Genomic DNA, 27,429 nt, shown 5'->3' on the forward strand with positions numbered 1-27,429 from the left:
TCTGACCCCAGGAATGTGTCAATAAAGTTTCCCCTTCCTGGGACAATGAATTCACGGTGTTCTTATTTCAATTTCCAGGAGTGTATATTATATATTCGGTGCACCAAAAATAACTAAATAATACTGAAAATTTATTTCGTTTGTGATCTGTGTTGTTGAGAAATACGAAACCGCGTCATATGCAGTGCGACTAGATTGCGATCTTCATATGGCGCATTTGCAGTCCCCCTCCCCCCTTCCCCCCACCTTCCCCGTTCTTCCACTCAGAAACTGCGGTGTGGCAGTGGGGGAAGTGTGCAGCCAGGTAGAGCAATGTGGGACGCCAGCCAGGGCATATCTTGCGAGGCAGGGCACAGCTCACGAGCCAGGGCATGGCTCACGATCTGAATTCTTGGCCACCCCTGATGTAGATGGTCCAAAACATGGCATCCGCTAAAGTGAAGCTTGTTACAGCCTATGGTGTCTACAGTGGCAGTGTATCAACACCAGTTCAGAATACAACCATTAAATACAGTTGATGGACGACGGTTCAATCCTGCGTCCAGCCATCCTGATTTAGGTTTTTCGTGATTTCCCTAAATGTCTCCAGGCAAATGCCGGGATGGTTCCTTTGAAAGGGCACGGGCGACTTCCTTCGCCATCCTTCCCTAATCCGATGAGACAGATGACATCGCTGTTTGGTCTCTTCCCCCAAACAACCCAACCCAACAGTTGGTGGTGTTATTCTTACTACATACAAGGTATAGCAACAGCTGTTTCACATTACCCACCAGAAGATCGATATATGCAGCACCATGTTTATTTATTATTCATTTTGTTGATTATCTTATCAGTATTAGGTTTTTGTCTCATCGTTTAGGAATGGCCAAAAGAACTGTGTGTGTGTTAACTCGCTACAAGAATAAAAATTTTTGAAATTGTGTAATGATAGTAACAATGAATGTATTTATTGCTCACTGTGTACTGGGGAATTTTCTGTAGCACAAACGGAAAGGGTAATATTAACGACCACATGAAAACAGCTAAACTTAAGAGTGCTGTTAATGCTGTTACTTCACGAAACATAAGAGAATTTTTAAAGGCAAAGATAGGAATAACAGTTACCTAGTGTGCGCTGCTAAAGAGATTACATTTTCCTATAACACTGCCAGATATGAGTGTAATTAAAACAAATGAACTATTGCTGAAAAAGTCATGTATAGTGAAAAATACAATGAGAAAACAAAGTTTAATGTTTGAGTAAACTGTTAAAAGTTTTAAGTAATTTAAGAAATATGTCCTCAGTTGGCCCTAACAGTATCGTAACATGTCCTTGGTCGGAAACAAAAAACGTGGTAAGCCTGTTCTTATGGCTTTCCCTATGTGAAAGTTTTAAATATGATTCTTTGGCTTACTATCGGATATTATTATTGTACCTCCACAATATTTCGCCGTAAAGACTATCCATATGACGTAGACAGGTTTTTAAAATTTCAGGAACCGTGTGGAGGAGTAAACAATGAATTTTCACTGTCACGGAATAATCTGTAAACACTCAGAGACACTGACATCAGTGGAAATGTAGTCTCCATTTCACGCACGGAAACCATATTTAAAAATGTTAATAATACCAAAAAATACAATTTTTTGAAGTAGCCTGTTTTCTTCCTCAGTGTTGAAACTATCTCCTTACCAAACTTCATCAAAATCGGTTCAGCGGTTTCCTCGCCAGGGCATAGCAGAGTTACTTTCCCATTTATAACATTAGTGTGGATGTAGCCGCCAAAAGCTATGTACTCGATTTTATCCTGTATTTTAGTACTGTACTTTATACACAAGCAGACTGGCTAAAATTCAGCTTTTTTATACTTTCTGGGGTAACGTGTTTAATGGTATGCAGAATATTTTCCTTAGAACACCGGCTCCCAACCAGGGGATCATAACCCCCTGAGGTGCAAATAGATGTTTTTCTGAGGGGTAAAAACTGAACGATTCGAGTCTGTTCCTGTCACGAAACTAAATCATTTTCAAAACAGCACTACTATTATCACAATTTTGCAAGACTGTATTACTGATTATATAAGTTATTAATAATTACTTTTTCTCAATTAGTTGCAGTAATATGGTGGAGGTTACAGGCTCCTCATATAGTCCACCCACCACACATATATGTTGTGCTTTGTCGAGTTCACCATTGATGATAAAATTGAGATATATAGGTAACAAATGCTAAAAATCTCAAGAAAATGTCTTCTCCAAGTTGCAAATAGTACCTGCAGTAGTCCAGAAATTGCTTCATTACTCGCTTCGAAACTACACTCCTGGAAATTGAAATAAGAACACCGTGAATTCATTGTCCCAGGAAGGGGAAACTTTATTGACGCATTCCTGGGGTCAGATACATCACATGATCACACTGACAGAACCACAGGCACATAGACACAGGCAACAGAGCATGCACAATGTCGGCACTAGTACAGTGTATATCCACCTTTCGCAGCAATGCAGGCTGCTATTCTCCCATGGAGACGATCGTAGAGATGCTGGATGTAGTCCTGTGGAACGGCTTGCCATGCCATTTCCACCTGGCGCCTCAGTTGGACCAGCGTTCGTGCTGGACGTGCAGACCGCGTGAGACGACGCTTCATCCAGTCCCAAACATGCTCAATGGGGGACAGATCCGGAGATCTTGCTGGCCAGGGTAGTTGACTTACACCTTCTAGAGCACGTTGGGTGGCACGGGATACATACGGACGTGCATTGTCCTGTTGGAACAGCAAGTTCCCTTGCCGGTCTAGGAATGGTAGAACGATGGGTTCGATGACGGTTTGGATGTACCGTGCACTATTCAGTGTCCCCTCGACGATCACCAGTGGTGTACGGCCAGTGTAGGAGATCGCTCCCCACACCATGATGCCGGGTGTTGGCCCTGTGTGCCTCGGTCGTATGCAGTCCTGATTGTGGCGCTCACCTGCACGGCGCCAAACACGCATACGACCATCATTGGCACCAAGGCAGAAGCGACTCTCATCGCTGAAGACGACACGTCTCCATTCGTGCCTCCATTCACGCCTGTCGCGACACCACTGGAGGCGGGCTGCACGATGTTGGGGCGTGAGCGGAAGACGGCCTAACGGTGTGCGGGACCGTAGCCCAGCTTCATGGAGACGGTTGCGAATGGTCCTCGCCGATACCCCAGGAGCAACAGTATCCCTAATTTGCTGGGAAGTGGCGGTGCGGTCCCCTACGGCACTGCGTAGGATCCTACGGTCTTGGCGTGCATCCGTGCGTCGCTGCGGTCCGGTCCCAGGTCGACGGGCACGTGCACCTTCCGCCGACCACTGGCGACAACATCGATGTACTGTGGAGACCTCACGCCCCACGTGTTGAGCAATTCGGCGGTACGTCCACCCGGCCTCCCGCATGCCCACTATACGCCCTCGCTCAAAGTCCGTCAACTGCACATACGGTTCACGTCCACGCTGTCGCGGCATGCTACCAGTGTTAAAGACTGCGATGGAGCTCCGTATGCCACGGCAAACTGGCTGACACTGACGGCGGCGGTGCACAAATGCTGCGCAGCTAGCGCCATTCGACGGCCAACACCACGGTTCCTGGTGTGTCCGCTGTGCCGTGCGTGTGATCATTGCTTGTACAGCCCTCTCGCAGTGTCCGGAGCAATTATGGTGGGTCTGACACACCGGTGTCAATGTGTTCTTTTTTCCATTTCCAGGAGTGTATAAATGAATCAATTGACAGCACAACACAGGAGTTTACACAAGGGCTACTACAATGCTGTACACAGTTTTATTATTATTATTATTATTATTATTACTATATTCTTGTTGTTAGACCCAAAGCATTAACAGCCTAAAGTCGTCCAATTTCTGCAAGTTCAGAAGTAAGGAGTGCACAATGAAGTGATTTACGAACAGCAAGTATAGTGTACACATTTGAATTTGTTTGATTTTAAATGGGGTTGCAGCGTGCAGGCCAAGGAGGTGCTGTAATGGAGAGCAGTAATGCAGGGGAACTATGTTTTGTAAAAAGTACCGGGTGATCAATATGTAAGTATAAATTTGAAAACTTAATAAACCACGGAATAATTTAGATAGAGAGGTAAAATTTGACACACATTTCGGAATGACATGGGGTTTTAGTAGAACCAAAAAAAAAAAATTCACAAAATATCCGACAGATGGCGCTGGACAGCAAAATGCCAGTGACTGCGCATGACAATCGTGTTTAAAAGGAGCTGTAATGAGAGAGAGAATCAGATGCGCCAGCAGTCGCAGCATGTTGACGTTACCTGAAAAGGCGCTTTTAGTGAAGTATTATCAGAATGGCGAATGTGCTAGTTCAGCGTTACGATCCTATCGCTATAGGAAGGGGATTCGATCGGGTAAAGGTCCGTTGACAAGTGCAGCTGTGGCGAGAATGATTTCGAAGTTCGAAGCCACGGGTTGTTTAGACGATAGACCCCGTAGTGGCCGACCGAGCACAAGGCGTAATGCTGCTGAGACAATTCAGGAAGAAATGGAGACTGAAGCGGGTTCGTCTATGCACGGGGAAGTCAGCGCTCGTGCAGTCGCACGTTGCACCCGCATTCCATGCACTACTGTTTGGCTGGCACTTAGGCGTACCCTCCGATGCTATCCGTACAAAATCTATCGGCATCATGAACTGTTACCTGGCGATTTAGTGAAGCGGAGGGCATTTGCGATGTAGGCGTTTCAATAGATGGCGGAAGATGACGGTTAGTTGAGTAACGTGTTGTGGAGCGACGAAGCTCATTTCAACGCCCACAACTGTAGAATTTGTGCTACCGAAAATCCTAGAACTGTCGTGGAAACTCATTTGCACGACGAGAAAGACACGGTATGGGTTGGATTTACCACATCTACCGTTATCGGGCCTTTTTTCTTCGAGGAAATGCGTGATTCTGGTTTTGTAACTGCTACCGTCACGGGTGAGAGGTACGCCGATATGTTACAGAATCGCATCATCCTCAGCCTGGCTGATAAACACCTGCTCGAACGTACGATGTTTATGCAGGATGGCGCTCCACCCCATATTGCAAGACGCGTGAAAGATCTCTTGCGCGCATCGTTTGATGATGATTGTGTGCTCAGCCGCCACTTTCGTCATGCTTGACCTCCCAGGTCCCCAGACCTCAGTCTGTGCGATTATTGGCTTTGGGGTTACCTGAAGTCGCAAGTGTATCGTGATCGACCGACAACTCTAGGGATGCTGAAAGACGACATCTGACGCCAGTGCCTCACCATAACTCCGGATATGCTTTACAGTGCTGTTCTCAACATTATTCCTCGACTACAGCTATTGTTGAGGAATGACGGTGGACATATTGAACATTTCCCTTAAAGAACATCATCTTTGCTGTGTCTTGTTTTGTTATGCTAATTATTGCTATTCTGATCACATGAAGCGCCATCAGTCGGACATTTTTTGAACTTTTGTATTTTTTTGGTTCTAATAAAACCCCATGTCATTCCAAGCATGTGTGAATTTGTACTTCTCTATCTACATTATTCCGTGATTTATTCAGTTTTCAAATTTATACTGACTTTTTGATCACCCAGTATCAACACTCACTGTGGATAGTTAGGTTTTTTCCTGAGAAGAAATTGTTGGTAGCACTGCAATGCATCACGAATTCCTTCGTTATTCGTTCTAACTCTCTCTCTCTCTCTCTCTCTCTCACACACACACACACACACACACATACACACACACACACAAACACACACACACACAAACACACACACACACACACACACAGACGCACACTGACACACTCAAGCACACATACACCCAAACTAAATTATTCGTCTTTCGCCATTTTAAAAATAAAAGTGTTTCAAGAGAAGTCTTTCATTCTACAGTTAACTTAGGTGCTAAAGTTGGTGATAATGCGTGGAGGAATGGGGGGAACAGATGGTAACGGGAGGTGGGGGGGGGGGGCAATCGTTTAACCAAGGATGGGAACCACGCCCTTAGAAGGTGTCTAAATGCTACTGAATCAAAACATGCCCGAAAGCCACAAGTTGTGCTTAACATGATCGACATTTCCGGAGCCCATGCTGGTTTACAAGGCAGTTGCACGAACGAGCAAGCGCGAGCAGAGGGCAACAGACGTACCTCGGGCAGGGTGTCGACGTAGGTGAGGTCTTCCTGCTCGGCGTCGGCGGCGGCCCCCGCGGCGGCGCTGCCGGCCTTCTCGCCGCCGCCTCCGCCGCCCCCGCCGCCGCCCCCGCCGTGCGACTTGTTGCGGCGCCGCTTGCGCCTCTGGACGCGCGGGCTGCCGCAGCCCTCCTCGCGCTCCGTGTCCGAAGTGTCGCTGGCCGCGTTCTGAGAGGAGCCGCTGCTCTTGCCAGAGTCGTGGTTCGAGTCGCCCCCCAGGCTCGACTCTATATGCGAACAGGAGAACACGAGACACTCGTCGATGAGTCATGAGGCGACTTGAAACTCCTAATTAGAAAATAAAATTATACTCTAATCAAAAGGTCACTACTTGCAGTCATCTCTGAAAACCTTTATTCATCACAGAATGAGATTTTGACTCTGCAGCGGAGTGTGCCCTGATATGAAACTTCCTGGCAGATGAAAACTGTGTGCCGGACCGAGACTCGAACTCGGGACCATTGCCTTTGTTCAAATGTTCAAATGTGTGTGAAATCTTATGAGACTTAACTGCTAAGGTCATTAGTCCCTAAGGTTACACACTGTTGTTGTTGTTGCTGTCTTCAGTCCTGAGACTGGTTTGATGCAGCTCTCCATGCTACACTCTTCTGTGCAAGCTTCTTCATCTCCCAGTACTTACTGCAACCTGAATCTGCTTAGTGTATTCATCTCTTGGTCTCCCTCTACGATATTTACCCTCCACGCTGCCCTCCATTGTTAAATTTGTGATTCCTTGATGCCTGAGAACATGTCCTACCAGCCGGTCCTTTCTTCTTGTCACGTTGTGCCACAAACTCCTCTTCTCCCCAATTCTATTCAATACCTCCTCATTAGTTATGTGATCTATCCATCTAATCTTCTGCATTCTCCTGTAGCACCACATTTCGAAAGCTTCTATTCTCTTCTTGTCCAAACTATTTATGGTCCATGTTTCACCTCCATACATGGCTACATTCCATACAAATACTTTAAGAAACGACTTCCTGTCACTTAAATCTATACTCGATGTTAACAAATTTCTCTTCTTCAGAAACGCTTTCCTTGCCATTGCCAGTCTACATTTTATATCCTCTACACTTCGACCATCATCAGTTATTTTGCTCCCAAAATAGCAAAACTCCTTTACTACTTTAATTGTCTCATTTCCTAATCTAATTCCCTCAGCATCAACTGACTTAATTCGACTACATTCCATTATCCTCGTTTTGCTTTTGTTGATGTTCATCTTATATCCTCCTTTCAAGACACTGTCCATTCCGTTCAACTGCTCTTCCAAGTCCTTTGCTGTCTCTGACAGAATAACAATGTCATCGCCGAACCTCAACGTTTTTACTTCTTCTCCATGGACTTTAATACCTACTCCGAATTTTTGTTTTGTTTCCTTTACTGCTTGCTCAATATACAGATTGAATAACATCGGGGACAGGCTACAACCCTGTCTGAATCCCTTCCCAACCGCTGCTTCCCTTTCATGCCCCTCGACTCTTATAACTGCCATCTGGTTTCTGTACAAATTGTAAATAGCCTTTCGCTCCCTGTATTTTACCCCTGCCACCTTTAGAATTTGAAAGAGAGTATTCCAGTCAACATTGTCAAAAGCTTTCTCTAAGTCTACAAATGCTAGAAATGTAGGTTTGCCTTTCCTTAATCTATTTTCTAAGATAAGTCGTAGGGTCAGTATTGCCTCACGCGTTACACACTACTTAACCTAAATTATCCTAACGACAAACGCACACATCATGCCCGAGGGAGGACTCGAACCACCGCCGGGACCAGCCGCACAGTCCATGACTGCAGCGCCCAAGAACGCTCAGCTACTCCCGCGCGGCTTTGCCTTTCGCGAGCAAGTGCTCTACCATCTGAGCTACCCAAGCACGAATCACGCCCCGTCATCACAGCTTTACTTCTACCAGTATCTCGTCTCCTACCTTCCAGGCTGTGGCTAAGCCATGTCTCCGCAAATCCTTTCTTTCTAGAGTACTAGTTCTGCAAGGTTCGCAGGAGAGCTTGTGTAAAGTTAGGAAGGTAGGACACGAGATACTGGCAAAAGTAAAGCTGTGAGGACGAGACGTGAGTCGTGTTTGGGTAGCTCAGATGGTCGCCTTTCGCCGCGGAGCAGCTCGGACTTGTTTACGTCTCGGCTGCGAACGGTCGCGGAAGAAGCGGCGTTTACACCGTCGTCACTCGTGTGTGTTACTGTTTGAATCGAACGCAATGGCACACAATTTTCGAAAAACCACGATACAGTTCACGTTCTGTAACGAGTATGCAAGACCGAAGGCTTTCGAAATCGAACGTTTCTTGAGGGACGAAGTGCATCTTAATTACACGGAGATTATTGGAATTCATTTATCAATCGTGAGCAGCACTCTTTACGTAAAGATGATTGACGACGCAGCATGTGATAGGATCATTGAAGCCGCCAAACGAGGATTCCAGTTCCGACATCCGATGGTCATATTGGCGAAGTTTTAGTCGCGCATTCGGGCCTGGGCGTGCGTACGATTCGAATCTTCGAGCTGCCTTTCGAGGTACCCGAATCATTGGTCACTGAATCACTCCAGCCATATGGCAGAGTTATTAGTCATACGGCTGAACGCTGGGCAAGTTTTAGCACGTATCCAGTGCTCAATGGTGTCCGACAGGTGCGAATTGTCCTTACGAAACATGTGCCATGGTACATGAACATCGGCGGCTGTAGAGCTATTGTCATCTATGATGGACAGCCCCAGACATGCTCCGGGTGTGGTGGTGAAGGACATCTTCGATCAGCGTGTATGCAGAGGAGACTCGTGCAACTCCCCAGCGGAGACTTCCAGAATCCGACTACACCAACGTCACTGCCGATGACTTACGTGACGGCACTTCGCGGGGAGGTGACGCCGAGGTCGGAGCGCACCATCGAACCGACGTCGCAGTTGATTGAGGCGCCTTCGGACGCCACTGAAGAAGGAATGGCTCCGACCAACCTCCAATCTCAGACACTACAGGTGGCGCAGAAAGAGGATGAGAGCGTCACAATAGGCATGGAAGCTGAAGTGGAACGGCCCCAGGGCATTGTGGCGGTGACGGGAACGCAGGAGATGCAAGATGCGCCAACACCAGAGGCCGAGGTTAGGGCCCGCAAACAACGCTCGCCAAAGCGCCGCAAGAAGCGCCGACTAAACTCTGCGGAGACGCTCCCTTCTCTTCTAGGGAGCCCAGACGAGTCTAACACTATGGACCTGTCTGACATGGAACGACAAGCTTCGGATATCGCAGTTCATATGAATTCGGACAGTGAAATGATGTCATATCGTTCAGACGACGCATCCACTCAGGGGCCTGCTACCCCTTCGGCGGTGGAGTCTACAGCTGCGAAAGAACAACAGATGTCACACATCAATGCCGCACAGGAAAATTTGGAGCACACCAATAGTATCAGCTGGTATGAGCAAGACGACAACATCACCGATGCGGACCATTCTATTGGTGGGGCCTTGCATCCGTCCGCATCTCAAGAAACCTAATGCCACAGGGACATGTTCCTCGGGCGATCCTCGGCGGATGTGCAAAGGGACTATCGACACGGTGAAACTTTGTCATTTTAACATCATGTGGAGATGACAGCTACTCGACCCCAGGCATACAGAATAGGGACAGTGAATATAAATACCATTAGATCGCCCGTGAAACAGCAGTTGTTTAGGGACATGATATACGCGTCGGATGTGGATATACTGATGGTGCAGGAAATTTACATTCCTGAGTTCCAGGAAGTACATGGAGACATCTACACCTCGCCGCACTCGAACAACGACAGTGGAACGGCGATATTGGTCCGGGACGGGATTCCGGTCCGAGACCTGGCTTATCTACCTTCGGCACGAGGACTGGCGATAACTGTTAATGGAATTCGCATTCTCAATGTTTATGCCCCTTCCGGCACAGACAACAGACGGGCGCGTGCGAGATATTATTCGGAAGAGACTTTGCCCTTATTTACCGGCAGATTCGATCATTTCATTATAGGTGGTGACATCAATTGTGTTTTAGCCCAAAAAGACCAGACACCACATTACAATACCTGTCGTGAATTGCATGTGCTATGCCGGGATCTGAAGTTGAGCGACACCTGGGACATGATTCATAGGAACCGTGAGGGATATACTTTTTTTACCAGTCACTCGGCGAGCAGACTCGATCGAATATATGTTTCGGTTGGCCTACAGGATAAGGTGGTCGACGAGGAACGATGGCCTGCGGCATTTACTGATCATCTGGCTTACATTTGTATCATGTCACTCCCTAGGCAAAGTGTGTGGAGAAGCCACGGGACATGGAAGCTCAATTTGTCCCTTTTGGCGGACCCCGAATGTCGTCAGAGAGTCGAGGAGGTATGGGCCACATGTCAACGCCGTCTACCAACATACACCTCCGTGCTTCAATGGTGGATAGAGTGTACTAAGCCGGCAATAAGAAGAGCTCTCATACAGTATGGTCGGGATAAGGCGAGATGGCAGAGAGACACTCTTGATTATTATTACACCATGCTTCGTGAGCTGTCTTTCCAGGTGCCGTCTGCAGAACATCATGCGGAAGTTCATCGTGTCAAGGCACAAATCCTATCGCTCACGCGACGACGACTGGGTGGCATCCCAATACGGGCAAGATGTCTTGACACCATCACAGGGGAACGTACCTCGATGCACCATGTGTCGCGGGAACATAAGCGTTACCGCCGGGCATTGGTAACAGTGCTCCATCGTTTAGATGGCCGTCAACTGACAACACAACAGGACATTGCAAATGAATTTTTAGATCATTTCCGCCATCTCTATGCCGGTACACCGACGGACCGTCAGGTAAGGGAAGAGATACTGCAACATCTGCAAACGACACTGACAGAGACGGATAAGGCAGCGCTTATGGAGCCACTCACAGAAGACGGTATAAAGGTGGCACTCACAACAGGAGCGGCCCATAAATCACCGGGGCCAGATGGGATTACGCTAGAGTCTTATCGAGAATTCGTGGACATGATGATGCCACAGTTGGTGTCGATGTACAATGCGGCGATGAGTCCGAACATGCGACTACCGTCGGATTTTGTGACGGGCTTTCTTCTTCCCATCCCGAAGATGGCGGGGAGTCGCAGTGTTAATCAATATCGGCCTCTCACTATGCTAAACACCGATTATAAAATTTTTGCACGGCTACTAGCGTCTCGTCTCAAGCTGGCGATATCCAGGACAATATCCCCTGATCAGGCTTGCCTAGGGGTGCGAAGCAACATCTCCTCGGCGTTAAGAGAATACCGTGACGTTATCGCCCTTGCGGAAACTTGTAAAATGCGAGCAGCGATGATATCTGTGGACTTCGATGGTGCGTTCGACAGGATAAACCATGACTTCTTGGCGTCAGTCATAAGCCGAATGGAGATTCCACCTGTTTTCATCTCCATCATTAAGAGGCTAATACGAGGGGCTACATCGAAGGTGATTGTAAACGGTCGGGAAGCGGGCTCGGTTCCTATTAACAGCTCCGTCCGACAAGGGTGCCCACTCTCCATGATGCTGTTTGCGATAGCGCTTGAGCCGCTGATGTGTGTTATGAGGCGCTCACTTACTGGCATAGCGCTTAATGAGAACTCTTTCGTTTGTCGCGCATATGCGGACGACCTGATCCTTCTTGTCAGATCAGGTCATGAAGTGCATCAGGCTGTTGAATATCTAGACTCTTACGGGACGGCAGCAGGCAGTGTCATTAACATGACGAAATCCAAAATTATGCACATTGGACGGGGTCTGGAAGACATACCCGGACCGTTTCAGACGGTGGAATCGCTGAGATGTCTGGGGATCATATTTACCCGTTCACTACGGCGGTCAGCGGCGGCGAGTTCTCGGCGGCTTCTGCAAAATGTTCGTCTGGCGATACGGAACAACTCACTGAGAGCCTTTGACATGATCCAGCGTGTGGCATACACTAACGTTCACATAGCGTCACGACTGCCCCATTTAGCGCAGATCCTACCAATACCGAAGGGTATTGCAGACCGCCTCATGGCTGCCTTTGGTTACTATGTTAGTACTGGGATGTTATTTAAGATCACATATGACACGTTAACGCTACAATTCCGGAATGGTGGCCTCAACCTCACAAACGTGCGAAACAAAGCTCTGGCGCTTTACATGCGAGCGATGATACGAAATTGGCAACAACGAAAGCACACCATAACGTCAGCTCTGATAGAAGTACTTGTTCCGCCCTCGTACGAACCCCCTATTGCGGTGGGCAATATTTCGCCTTCTCTTGCACACATTGCCTCATTTCTTGTTGATTACAGTTATATTCGTCTGAAAGTACCTTCGACGAGAATACCCACGACTCGGGAGATCTATAGGCGCTTGATGGATCACCATGCCTGCAACGTAGTGGAATTCAAATACCCGTCGAGAACGTGGAACCACATTTGGTGTGCAGTGCATACTCCATTACTGTCAACAGCAGCGAGATCGATGTGGTACATTCTTATAAACCGTAAACTTGTGGCCAGGAGTCGATTACATACAATTCATATGGTCGATTCTCCTCTTTGCACAAACTGTGGCCTGTTAGCAACGGAAGAACATGGTTTAGTGTGTGGCGCAGCGAGGGACGTCTGGATGCTGACGCGTCGAATATTGGCCTTCCTTCGGCGCACTAACTACACAGAAATCACATCGGATGTACTTTTTCTACCGGACAAGACCTTTTTTCCCGAACAAAAGACGTATGCGGTCAATTGGATCGCTGGACATGCGACGAAATATTTGTATTCGTACGATATTAAGTCAGTGATGGGTTATTGGATGTATTTACAAGAACAACACGAGCTCATACGGAGTCATACGAAATACAGGACTTACTTTTCCAATTTTTTAGGAAGTGTTTTTCACAATCCGCCCGACAGCTGGGGTGTCCCAGAACTGAGAAGACTACTGCAGCAGAACGACTAGAGACAATACTGCGCGGTTCAGTTACATTGGCATACAGCACACTGAGAAGAAAACTGGCCCCTACATGGTCAACGCAGGAGAAATACATAAATACACTCCTGGAAATGGAAAAAAGAACACATTGACACCGGTGTGTCAGACCCACCATACTTGCTCCGGACACTGCGAGAGGGCTGTACAAGCAATGATCACACGCACGGCACAGCGGACACACCAGGAACCGCGGTGTTGGCCGTCGAATGGCGCTAGCTGCGCAGCATTTGTGCACCGCCGCCGTCAGTGTCAGCCAGTTTGCCGTGGCATACGGAGCTCCATCGCAGTATTTAACACTGGTAGCATGCCGCGACAGCGTGGACGTGAACCGTATGTGCAGTTGACGGACTTTGAGCGAGGGCGTATAGTGGGCATGCGGGAGGCCGGGTGGACGTACCGCCGAATTGCTCAACACGTGGGGCGTGAGGTCTCCACAGTACATCGATGTTGTCGCCAGTGGTCGGCAGAAGGTGCACGTGCCCGTCGACCTGGGACCGGACCGCAGCGACGCACGGATGCACGCCAAGACCGTAGGATCCTACGCAGTGCCGTAGGGGACCGCACCGCCACTTCCCAGCAAATTAGGGACACTGTTGCTCCTGGGGTATCGGCGAGGACCATTCGCAACCGTCTCCATGAAGCTGGGCTACGGTCCCGCACACCGTTGGGCCGTCTTCCGCTCACGCCCCAACATCGTGCAGCCCGCCTCCAGTGGTGTCGCGACAGGCGTGAATGGAGGGACGAATGGAGACGTGTCGTCTTCAGCGATGAGAGTCGCTTCTGCCTTGGTGCCAATGATGGTCGTATGCGTGTTTGGCGCCGTGCAGGTGAGCGCCACAATCAGGACTGCATACGACCGAGGCACACAGGGCCAACACCCGGCATCATGGTGTGGGGAGCGATCTCCTACACTGGCCGTACACCACTGGTGATCGTCGAGGGGACACTGAATAGTGCACGGTACATCCAAACCGTCATCGAACCCATCGTTCTACCATTCCTAGACCGGCAAGGGAACTTGCTGTTCCAACAGGACAATGCACGTCCGCATGTATCCCGTGCCACCCAACGTGCTCTAGAAGGTGTAAGTCAACTACCCTGGCCAGCAAGATCTCCGGATCTGTCCCCCATTGAGCATGCTTGGGACTGGATGAAGCGTCGTCTCACGCGGTCTGCACGTCCAGCACGAACGCTGGTCCAACTGAGGCGCCAGGTGGAAATGGCATGGCAAGCCGTTCCACAGGACTACATCCAGCATCTCTACGATCGTCTCCATGGGAGAATAGCAGCCTGCATTGCTGCGAAAGGTGGATATACACTGCACTAGTGCCGACATTGTGCATGCTCTGTTGCCTGTGTCTATGTGCCTGTGGTTCTGTCAGTGTGATCATGTGATGTATCTGACCCCAGGAATGTGTCAATAAAGTTTCCCCTTCCTGGGACAATGAATTCACGGTGTTCTTATTTCAATTTCCAGGAGTGTATATGCCGCCCACAAAGGCAGAAATGGTCAAGATTATATGGCTGTCTGCCAGACTTATGACGCGACACCGCGTGCTGCAGGGATTGTGATGCAGGTGATAACTTCATTTCCACTCCCGCCCGTGACTAGGATTGTCATTTACTTTATTCATGTTACACAAAAAAAGGGCGGCCTTTACGTTGATTTTCTGGTTTCCAAATTGTTTTTGCTGTCTCGATCCTTTTCTTATCCCTAAGATAGTACAATTGCACGAATAAAGATTGTTTGTTTACCCTGCCTTCCTGCTTCCAAAAAAAAGATAAAAAAATCCGCTTGGAATACGAATTTTTATTTTTTATTATCACTTTCATTTAACTTGTATGTAAATCTTATTTATGTATTTGTATAGATGTATGACATTTAAGTAAAAAAAAAATTCAGACAGAGATCTGTTGTTTAGGTAATTGTAATTGTAGTGATTTGTCGAGATGGAAGCTCAGTTTCCTCCATTAATTCTACGAGTCACTATTTTCATACATGACTTAAAAAAAGAAGTGGTCAGCGCGACAGAGTGTTAAAAAAAAAAAAAAGATGGTAGAGCACTTGCCCGCGAAAGGCAAAGGTCCCGAGTTCGAGGCTCGGTCCGGTACACAGTTTTAATCTGCCAGGATAGTTTCATATCAGCACACACCCCGCTGCAGTGTGAAAATATCATTCTGGAAACATCCCCCAGGCTATGGCTATGGCATGTCTCCGCGATATCCTTTCTTTCTGGAGTGATAGTTCTGCAAGGCTCGCAGGAGAGCTTCTGTAAAGTTTGGAAGGTAGGAGACGAGATACTGGCAAAAGTAAAGCTGTGAGGACGGGGCGCGAGTCGTGCTTGGGTAGCTCAGAGGTAGAGCACTTGCCCACGAAAGGCAAAGGTCCCGATTTCGAGTCTTGGTCCGGTACACAGTTTTAATTTGCCAAGAAGTTTCATATGAGCGCACACTCCGCTGCAGAGTGAAAATCTCATTCTGGAAACATACCCCAGGCTGTGGCTATGGCATGGCTCCACAATATCCTTTCTTTCAGCAGTGCTAGTTCTGCAAGGTTCGCGGGAGAGCTTCTGTAAAGTTTGCAAGATGGGAGACGAAGTACTGGCAAAAGTAAAACTGTGAGGACGTGGCGTGAGTCGTGCTTGGGTAGCTCAGATGGTAGAGCACTTGCCTGCGAAAGGCAAAGGTCCCGATTTCGAGTCTCGGCATGGTACACAGTATTAATCTGCCAGGAAAGTTTCATATCAGCGCACACTCCGCTGCAGAGTGAAAATCTCATTCTGGAAACCTCCCCCAGGCTGTGGCTATGGCATGTCTCCGCAATATCTTTTGTTTCAGGAGTGCTAGTTCTGCAAGGTTCGCAGGAGAGCTTCTGCAAAAGTTTGGAAGGTAGGAGACGAGGTACTGGCAGAAGTAAAGCTGTGAGGATGAGGCGTGAGTCGTGCTAGGGTAGCTCAGATGGCAGAGCACTTGCCCGCGAAAGGCAAAGGTCCCGATTTCGAGTCTCGGTCCGGTACACAGTTTTAATCTGCCAGTAATTTTTCATATCAGCGCACACTCCGCTGCAGAGTGAAAACTCATTCTGGAAACATCCCCCAGGCTGTGGCTATGGCATGTCTCCGTAATATCCTTTCTTTCAGGAGTTGTAGTTCTGCAAGGTTCACAGGAGAGCTTCTGTAAAGTTTGCAAGATAGGAGACGAGGTAGTGGCAAAAGTAAAGCTGTGAGGACGGGGCGTGAGTCGTGCTTGGGTAGCTCAGATGGTAGAGCACTTGCCCACGAAAGACCAAGGTCCCGAGCTCGAGTCTCGGTCCGGTACACAGTTTTCATCTGCCAGGAAAGTTTCATATCAGCGCACACTCCGCTGCAGAGTGAAAATCTCATTCTGGAAACATCCCCCAGGCTGTGGCTAAGCAGTATCTTTTCTTTCAGGAGTGGTAGTTGTGCAAGGTTCGCAGGAGAGCTTCTGTAAAGTTTAGAAGGTAGGAGACGAGGTACTGGCGGAAGTAAAGCTGTGAGGAGAGGGCGTGAGTCGTGCGTAGGTAGCTCAGTTGGTAGAGCACTTGCCCGCGAAAGGCAAATGTCTCGATATCGAGTCTCGGTCTGGCACACAGTTTCAATCTGCCAGGAAGCTTTATTTATCACAATCGCAATAATCCACATTCATAATGGATCAAAAAGATTTATTAATGAATAACTCTGTAGTTTAAGAAAGCTGTGTTCATATAGTCAATAAATCTGTTCCTGCATAGAATGCGACTTAACTTCTGAGGTCATCAGTCGCCTAGAACTTAGATCTAATTAAACCTAACTAACTTAAGGACATCACACACATCCATGCCCGATGTAGGATTCGAACCTGCGACGGTAGCGGTCGCCCGGTTCCAGGCTGTAGCGCCTAGAACCGCACGGCCACTCCGTCCGGCTGCATAGAATAGTAAGGGCTGGAAATTAGAAATATTTTATTAGAACTCATTCAAACTGCTATAGACAAACTTAGGTCATGGCGGTGGCAGAGGGGGAAGCAGAAAGCAAGCCAGTATGTGAGCAGTGGGTCAGGTCATTGACACTTTACGACAACACACCGTCTGCCAAGTGAAGATACACATTTAACAGAATGGAAACTGCAACAGTAAATTAAAAGAAGTAAGACAAGCATACTCATTAGCTCCTTAAGACATGTTGTAGGAAACACTATCTCTTTCACAAGAGCACATAGTGAGCAACTGACACAGCAGTTAACAGCTTGTTAAGTGAATACACACACACACACCACACACACACACACACACACACACACACACACAAACACACACATACAAGGTGGAGAAAAATTGTGTCACGAAATTTTAACCTTGGATAGCCGATGCCAGTAGGAGCCAACATTCCTAATCTTGTGTAGGTCGACAATGCACAATTTTTAAACTACGGAAACTTGGCGCCACGCGCTCCGATTGGTCGCGGGATTGCCCTGTTGCTGGATGCTCTGGACAACGCAAATGCTTTGCCTACCGGAGATGGCGACGTATCCAAGGCGGCCCGCACGCTGGGTGGTAGCGCGCCAGCCTCCACTCTGGGGGCGAATCTGCCGCGGTCCCGACATAGTGTTGCCATAATCCAAGGACGAAAATCAAGGACAAAACTCGGTCATTATAAAGATGTGGTTGAAACACGGACCGATATGTTGTGCAAGTGACCATTGGTTTGCATTTCAGTTAAATCTTCGTCATTACTTTACAGTGGTAATTATGAAGATATGGTTGAAACCTGGAATGACACAATGTCCTTTCACCTTTCTGCACGTCAGCCAAATCTTCGTAATTACCATAATTCAAACAGTAGTTCTGTCAGCAAAGAAGTTGTAATTAACAAGGAAAATTAATCCAAGCATTAATGGTGTCTATAAAGGAGTGGTCAATGATGAAGAAAATTAATTGCAATTGACTTTAAATAACTTTTTAGTTAAAGCACTGAACACAAATTATTAACATGTACACAATCATGCTGCTACAATTGATATATATCTTTTACTTTATGCTTTAAACCAGTCGTATTTCTCTGAGCCCTGAACGGAAGAAAGAAACTCGCTCCGCTTCTGAATCTGTCTATATAAATGTGTGCAGTTTGTGTTTTTCGTGTTATATTGGATGTGGATCATTGCATTGACTGACGTAAAAGCTTTTCTTTTTTTCTTCTGTCCAATGTCCATTCACTAGGGAAAACACTCTCTCCACTTTGGCATTGTGCCCTAGAATGGAGAAATTGTACTGAACAATAGCAAGCATTTCTGAATACTGCTCTTTAGAAACACAATCCTCAAAAATTTAACCCACTTTTTATGACGCATCATCTCCAAATTCTGGTTATCTTCCTGTGTAAGAAAACATTTCAGTTTCACTATCTGGTCAAATAGCAAGCTCTCAACCACTTTGCAAGGTGTGTTTTCTTGCATCCACTTCAGTGTACATTCAACTTTTTCCCAATCAGGCAAAACGTGCGTAAAAAATTTTTTCTTACTAGCCACTTTTTTCGCGGACATTTTCCTCTTCGTCCAGGACACCCGTCTTCGAGCATAAAATCGCGGTCTGTCTGCGAAATCCGCGACGTATGGCAATCCTATCCCGACACATCCATTGTGGTTTCATGATAAGACGTACCGGGAAAAACCCGTCAACAGCTGTTAGTTCGCGTACAGAAAGTCAGAGCCTTTTTTGTAGCTAGGACATTGTTTACTTACAGCAGGTGCTCGAACTGGCGACCCTCTGAGGCGACACAAGCTTGGTAACGTCGAACGCTGTTTTGCCGAACTCTTTCAAAGATTCCTGGCATGGCCCTGATGCGATTGGCCACGTGTTGAATGCGAACCATTAATTTCTCTTCGTTTATAGGGGTTTGCGTCCAGGTGGGTGAACTAGAACCTTGAAGAATCCCCACAGGAAGAAGTCGGGTGGCGGGAGGTCCAGTTATCAAGGGGGCTATGTCCTAAGAGCACCTCTGCCAATTACCTGGCCATCGAAGACTTCATTTAAATATCCGAGCACAGCACGACTGCTATGTGCGGGCGGGCCGGCCGGAGTGGCCGTGCGGTTCTAGGCGCTGCAGTCTGGAACCGAGCGACCGCTACGGTCGCAGGTTCGAATCCTGCCTCGGGCATGGATGTGTGTGATGTCCTTAGGTTAGTTAGGTTTAATTAGTTCTAAGTTCTAGGCGACTGATGACCTCAGAAGTTAACTCGCATAGTGCTCAGAGCCATTTGAACCATTTGAACCAATGTGCGGCCGCCCCATCATGCTGCATCCACATGCGTAGCCGTGTGTCCAGGGGAATATTTTCCAGCAGGCCGGGTAGAGTTTCTTGCAAAAAGTGAAGGTAATTTGCCCCGGTAAGTCGAGGAGGAAGATGGACCGGCCCAATGAGATGTGGATACTTGTGTTGCTGGAAACAAGCCCATTTCCTGATTCAAGTGACGTGACATGTCTGTACAAACATACAAGGCCATATAAACGATGTCCTCTCGGGCGCTAGTCGCTTCGGATTGTTGAGATCCTTCACGGCTCTGAGTATGAACCTCCTGAACAAATTGATTCCATACTAGCACGATGTCCAGGGAGCCCGATCAACGCGAGTAGCAGTACTGTGGACCATTAAAAAGCAGTCCCCATAGGCCACGATCTGACCACTCTCGAATTCCTACATGCGCTGGTAATTGATCCCCTTCTTGCTTGACGTCAACACGATCTTTCCCAAACCCACAACATTTAAATGCGATTTGTGAATAAGAAATCCACTGTATAATCTTTCACAGCAGCCTAATTCGTGTGGTTGCGCTGAAACGTTGGTAATTTCCTTATCTGAGCGTATACTATATTTCATGCTAATTTGAAGTTAGTTGCACGGCGCCTTCGTAGTGCTGCAATTTTAGTTGACAGCAGTGTAGCTAGAAACACATATAAAGCAATATGTTCCCCTTTCCTGTGTATCCGGGATACAATGGATAGAAACAGATGAAATAAGTACACATGATAAAAGTAACAACAGTTTTGAAAAGGACAGATTGCTACTCACTGTAATGATGACACACTGAGTTGCACACAGGCACACCTTAAAGACTGTTACACACTAAGCCAAAGTCTTCTTCTTTCTCTTTTCGTGAAGAAGGGTTTGGCCAGATGCTTAGTGCGCAACTCAGCCTGTCATCTTTAAGGTGAGTAGCAATCTATCCTCTTCATAATAATTGTTGATATTATCTGGACTTCCCATTGTTTTATAACAAAGATAAATGTGATGTGTTGTGCATGCTGTCAACTCTTCGCAAGTGAATTTCGCAGTTCTGTGGGGGTTATATGGTGTGGTAAACCTCTATCCCCCATCCACGAAGAACGTTTTGTTTTCGAACTGCAGCGGCTAGTTATGAAGACATGGGTGTCTTTAGAGGGCATTTGTTCGCGAAGTGATAAAAAATGAAAGTGTGGTTTGCCCGTGTTTGCTGCTATTACTCAACCACACAATCCTGCAGCCCCAAGAGGGTCATATGGTACGGTAGACATCCATCCCCCACCCACGAAGGAGATTTGGTTTCAAACTGCAGAGGTTGGGTTGGAAGATATTAGTGTCAAAAAGAGCTCCATACCAATGAACGTATTATGAGAAGAAAGTGAAGATGCTTGCAATCGAATACAGAAGTGGCCGAGATTGGCCGGAATGTCCGTTCCACAATGTTCGAGAATATTCCATAATGTCATACAATCTTCCAGGAGATTCCAGAATGTTCTGGATATTCGAGGTAAACTGGAATTAACTGGGGGAGGGGGGGTTGCTTTACTTGCACATTCTGGACTTTTCGAAAATCGCTTCAAGTTATTCCAAAATCAACACCAGCAGATGAAACAAATGCATGTTTGACGAAATCATTTCTTTGGCTTCGAGTGAGGAAAGAGAGTTCAGCTTCCCAGTGATGAAGAAGCAAAACTTTATATCAAACATCTCTTATAAATTGGTAAAGGCATTCATCCAGTGATTGTGTAACTGGCAAAATTGAACTTACAAATGATTTATGGAATATCTCTCACAAATTAGTGAAGGCATTCATCCAATTGTTTGTGTAACTGGCAAAATTGCACTTGCAAATGATTTATGTAATGGGGGTCAACAGCCTGAATGAATTAATAGATAAAGTCTTTTCCAAACAACATTCAAAATAACTCAAGTTGCTTGTTTGAAAGAGCCTTTGCAGCAGTAAGAAATGAAGTAGTTGACAATATTAATTTGAAAAATTCAAAACAAGAAATTGTCTCAAACAGTTATCAAACAAGTTAACTGAAGCAAACATAATACCAGTGAAAGATAAAGGCTAAACATAATTTATTTCAAGGATCCCACTCATGTCTTCCAAACTGCTGTTTCAGTTCAAAAGTCTGCAATTTCCAGTAACATTAGCGTTTAATATTACCATAAATAAGACACAAAAGCAAACATTAAAATGTGAAAGGATCCTGCTTTTTTCATCTAGGGATGGGAAACCCAGAGAATTTGTGTGTCTACTCACCAAAGAACAAGCTGACAAATTTAGTTCACAAGCAATTATTGCGATAGAATAAGTTAATTAAGTGTGAAATATACTCAAAGCAAAGTTTTCTTTCACTACATTAATTACAGCTCTACTGAGATTATGCTGGTTTTGTACAGCTTTATGTTTTACATCCACCCACCATCAATCATTAGTTTTTGTGTTAGGTGTTACCCTTGGTTCCCCTGTTATGTATTATGATGGTTGTGTGATCGTTGTGTTTCTGGAGATGTGTGCAGAGATATAAGTGTTTGAAGTTGTCGCTGTCACACTGTTGTGGTCACCAGCACATCTTCAATCTCTTTTGCATCAATGTACATTTTACGGGAAAAGTTCGAGATTTACGTATTTTATCGAGCATTGATGGCAGCGGAAAACGAGAAAATGTCATGCACATTTAGTCGACTGCATTTTAATTTCCATTTTGCCTCTCATAATTTCTTTTTCATTTACACGCTTGTTATGTTACAAGATGTACAGGGAGAATTCGATAGTCATCTGTGTCGTCGAGCTTTAATGAGTCTTCTAAAATGTTCTTGAATAGTCTAGATTTTCGAATGGTCTAGTTCAGTGGTTCCTAACAGGTGGTCCGCAGACCCCCAGGGGTCCGCGAGCTATGCCAGAGGGGTCCACAAGGTGCTATTAGAATAAAAAATATGTTAAATATATTTCGTATGATAACCGATTTTTTGTTTTGGCCGCCTCACAATAACAAAGATGGCTAAATTGAAAGAGTTTTAATTTCAATACTTTTTCAATAATGAATATGTCAATGTTTTTTCTAAGTACCAAAAATTGAAAACGTATAAAAACACTCTTAATTTAGCTTTCTTAGGTACTTGATACTGTGATATGACAAAGTACCAGTCATGCTCGATGAGAGGGTCCTCGAGAAAATTTTGTTGGGAACCCCTGGTCTAGATAGTTCTTGAATTATTTTTTAACGTTCTAGAATGTTTTGGAATATTGTTGGAGCTCTATACAGAAATGATTGGCAGACTGCTTTATTCTAAATTGTAATACTGTTGAATACTCCAATGGATTTAAGAGTATTGGAGAGTATTTTTGAACATTCGAGAATAGCTTTTTAACGTGAATACAAATTTTTTCCCGATTTTTTGAATGTTCATTTTTAGCATGGCCTCGAATGTTCTCGAGTGATCAGGAATGTTCGCAAAAAACAAATGAAGTTAAAAACCGTGCGAAGCGGGTCTTTTACAGCTAGTAATGGAATAAAAGTAACATAACAGAAAAAAGTAGCTTGGAAACTGGTTCATTAAATGGGACTGACCGTCAACCTGAGGATCGAAAATGACGAATTCCGGCCGGATCTTGCTGGTCCGCTTCCCCTTGAGCAGCGGGACGAGGCCCCCGAGGTACTCCAGGTACAGCGTGTAGCACGTGCCGGAGCTCAGGTTGGAGTCGTCGTCGTGCCTGATCATGGTGCAGTGGAGCCTGACGCTGCCCGCAGGCGGGCGCGACACGAACTCCCTCAGGGCAGACGTCTCAGGGACACAGCACTGCCAACACGACAAAACAAATGTCACCATTGCTTCAAAACATAGCGGGAGGTCTGAGCAGAAAGCTAAGCAATGCCTTTAGAAACGTTTGGAAGATTTAATGTGGCTACATGTTCACCAAGAATAAAATTAATTTCGCGATCTTTCCACTATCTCTAAGAGAGAAGTATGGGGTGTTTCAAAACCATTATCAGAGTTTTAAGTTTTTGTAGCATTTATTACATTCAACACAAATACAGGGTGATTTTTTCCACCATTTACAAACTCTAGGGATTGACCAATGAGAGAAGGCACAGCAAAAAAGGTCGAATGAACTTATGTCCGGAAGTGCTTGGTGCCCATGCTTTCAGTAATACGAGTACATTGTTACAGAGACTACGGTCTAATACGCGCTGTAACATGCAGTTAAAATGTGTTAAATGTGTTAAAAATGGTTTCCATGTGCCTCAGCCGGCCGCTGTGGCCGAGCGGTTCTAGGCGCTTTAGTCCGGAACCGCGCTGCTGCTACGGATGCAGGTTCGAGTCCTGCCTCGGGCATGGATGTGTGTGATGTCCTTAGGTTAGTTGGGTTTAAGCAGTTCTAAGTCTAGGGGACTGATGACCTCAGACGTTGAGTCCCATAGTGCTCAGAGCCATTTGAACGTGAGCCCCAACGCATGCGTGTACACGCCGTAGCATGTTCTGCCTCACACGGTCACATCGGCCAGGCTGCATCTGAACAGTGTCAAAGGCAGCATGAATACGGTGCTCCAGCGTCTCCACATCTGGAATGGGCTCTGCATGCACGATACTTTTGGGATGGCCCCACAACCAGAAATCGCACGGGTTGCGATCCAATGAACGAGCAGGCCATGGAAATGGACTCCCTCGTCCGATACATCCACCAGGGAAGACCCGATTGAGATGAATGCGGGCGTTAATGGCGAAGTGGGCTGGAGCACCATCCTGCAGCAGCCACATAACCCTTCGGGTCATCAATGGCACTGCTTCCAGCAGGAGAGACAAAGTCACCTACAAGAAACGCCTGTTGGGCGACATTGAAGGAAGACTTGTCCCAAATACGGCCGCCAAATATCCCAGTCCACACATTCTGGCTGCAGCGATGCTGGCGATTCACTGTCACCATACCGTGGTGTTCTGTATGCTATACAGCAGATGACTATTATGAAAGTTGAAGATACCACTCTGCATAAAGGTGGCCTCATCTGTAAGTAGGATGAATGACTCAAACCCCGGAATAGTGGTTGCATGGTGAAGAAGCCAGTGACACAACTGCTCCCAATGTGGAAACTCTGTCGCTAGTAAGCCCTGCACACGCTGTAAGTGATAAGGGTAGTAACAGTTGTCGCAGAGAATGTTCCACCCAGTGGTCTGGGTTACACTGAACTAGCAGGGCAATTGCCTCATACTGCCATGGTGGTCTTCTTCCACAGTGTTAATCACATTTTTCTCCAAGTCTGGAGCCCAAACTTTTTGGTTACGTCCTCCATCACTTCCTGCTTCCTGAAACGACTCGCTCCCAGACAAGCGGCGAAACTCTGCTGAAAACATTGAACGCTGTGGTTGTTGTCGGCGAGCGTAGGCCTTCTGATACGACCTTGCTGCTTGCCGCCCATTGCCATTTGCCTTTCTGTAAGGAAACAAGATGTCGGCAAGCTCTCGATTCGAATACAGAACTATTGTGTACAGCGCTGTATTAGCAAGAGAAGTGAATCGGACACAACACTGGCTGGAGAGGGCACTAGGGCATGACATATGAGGAACAGTCCCGCCCTGTAGGAGAAAATAATGCCTCCTGTAACTATGGCTCCGTAGTACAGCGCGTATTGGACTGCAGTATCTGAAACAAAGTATAGTTGAATAAATGGTCTCTAGCATGGCAACCATTCATTTCTGGAGATAAGTTCATTAGACATTTTTGTTCCATATCATCGATCAGCCCCTAGAGTTTGTATATGGTGGAAAAAATCACCGTGTAACATATTAAATGAAGGACCAGCTCAAATAGTTTTGTTTGTATAACTCTGTGCAAGCACATGCACTGTTTCCTTCGTCTTCCGCTAGAAAGCGCTAGCAGCAAAGATGGCGACTAGTGACAAGAAAGCTTCCTCAGTTTTACAGTTTGCACCGACTAAATCTGTTGCTCCAGTGCAACGTGCTTTCTGTATCAAGTTAAGTTGCAATCCTCCTAGTGACAATAACATCTGTAGATGGTTTCATCATTCTGAAGACACCGGCTCTTTTTGCGAAGGAAACATGATGAAATGACAAAGAGTGACTGAAGAACGTGTTGAATGAGTGAGAGAGTCTTATACGTGTAGCCCGAAGAAATAATTTTGGAGGGCTAGTGGGGAATTAGCAATTCCAGTGATGTCAGTGTGGAGACTTTTAAGAAGTCTCTTACATCTACATCCGTATAGGTTGCAGTTGCTACAAGCTCTAAAGCCTGCAGACTACGTTTTACATGCCAACTTTAGAAACTAAATGTTGTTGCATGAGGATGAAGGTTATCTGGATCGTGTCATCTTCAGTGATGAAATGACATTTCAAAAATGTTTCAAATGGCTCTGAGCACTATGGGACTGAACATCTGAGGTCATCAGTCCCCTAGAACTTAGAACTACTTAAACCTAACTAACCTAAGGACATCACACACATCCATGCCCGAGGCAGGATTCGAACCTGCGACCGTAGCAAATGACATTTCAGAGGAAAAGTGAACACACACACAAGGTGCACGTCTGGGGGTCAGCAAATCCACACGAAATGGTACAGTTGCAACCGGAATCCCCTCAATTGAATGATTTTTTGTGCCATGTCCTGGCGGTAAGTTTGTGGACCTTTCTTTTGTGATGAAGCAACTTTAACTGGTGTTTCTTATCCTGATGTTCAAGAACTACGGCTCTTTCCGATGTTGGAAGAGGCTGAACCACACAACTCTATTTGGCAGCAAGAGGGTGCGCTTCCTCACTGGCATAACTCAGAAAGAGATTCGTTAACTGATGTTGTACCTGACCTCTGGATTGGCTACAGGTGGCCCAGTGACAGAGCTAGTTTCACATGGCCTCCATTTTCACCCGATCCGACATCATGCGAATTTTATCTTTGGGGGTTCGTAAAGGAGCATGTGCATGTTCTTCCACTATCAGCTGATGACTTAAGAAACAGGATTGAACCAGTTGCTGTAACAATTACTCCAGAGACACTGATCAAGGTTTGGGAAGAACTCGCATATCGAATCGATATGTGCTGCGTGAAACACAGTGCTCTTATTGAGCTCATGTGATGCATTATTTATAGTTGCAAATTGAATTTGAGAGATGTGACAAAGTATTGAAACGTAGACGTTCATTTTGAAAAATCCGGTATATAATCTCTACACTGGCCTTAGAGTTTCTGTAAGACTTTTATCTGATATGGAGAAAGTCCTATCTCACTCTCGCCAAGCCCTCTCTAGTAGTTCTGGGGTATTTTTCTCTATGGCTACGGTAAGGCGTCTTTTCATTCTGGCAACATCGCTGGAAGCGGAGGAATCTTAAGTTTTTGAGTTACAAAATTCCGGAGAAAGAAATCCCACCCTTTGGTATTCATGTTGAGGGACAATGTACAGCAAATGCATGATTCAATGTGACCCATACATCAATTTTAGATGCTACAGGATCTTCGTATGCTCATGCAGCTAAATATTATTTTTAATAAACGTAAACATGGTCCATAGTAGGCTGTAATGTGATTTCTATTTAATCGACCAACTAGCTAATTTCGACTACTTGTCATTGCTTATTACCTCTCTAACAAGTAACTATGGTCAATAATGTTACATTTATCTTTGTTGTTAAGAAATAGGAGTTAACTCACTTGGGGATTTCATATGTGGTAGCTGATGAAGATGTTAACATTACTGTGTCATCTTTAAATCATATAAGAAAGATGCCACTACTATAACATGTAAATAAGATTTATAGCACCAAGATTGCGGCCATATATATCAATACCACGGTGCACTCACATTTGTATTTGTATCTTATCAACCATTAACAAATACTAGGATATCTCTACTCTTTATATTATGTTATATTTAAATATGCTGTTTAACATGAAATCGTTTGATTCTTTTATTTGCTTAAATGCTTTTATGTGCAAGACATGGT

General features: G+C 46.0%; 1 protein-coding gene across 1 annotated transcript in view; it reads right to left on the reverse strand.

Moving 5' to 3' along the window:
- The window catches only part of LOC124778371 (tubby-related protein 4), a 138,255-nt gene that overhangs the window by 50,708 nt on the left and 60,118 nt on the right, over positions 1–27,429 (reverse strand). The window contains exons 7-8 of the mRNA XM_047253639.1: positions 23,050–23,278; positions 6,139–6,407 (exon numbers count right to left, since the gene is read on the reverse strand). Coding sequence (XP_047109595.1) covers positions 6,139–6,407; positions 23,050–23,278 — 498 coding nt within the window. The remainder of the gene's footprint in view (positions 1–6,138; positions 6,408–23,049; positions 23,279–27,429) is intronic.

This window comes from Schistocerca piceifrons, chromosome 1 (genome assembly GCF_021461385.2).
Source record: "Schistocerca piceifrons isolate TAMUIC-IGC-003096 chromosome 1, iqSchPice1.1, whole genome shotgun sequence".
NCBI lineage: Eukaryota > Metazoa > Arthropoda > Insecta > Orthoptera > Acrididae > Schistocerca > Schistocerca piceifrons.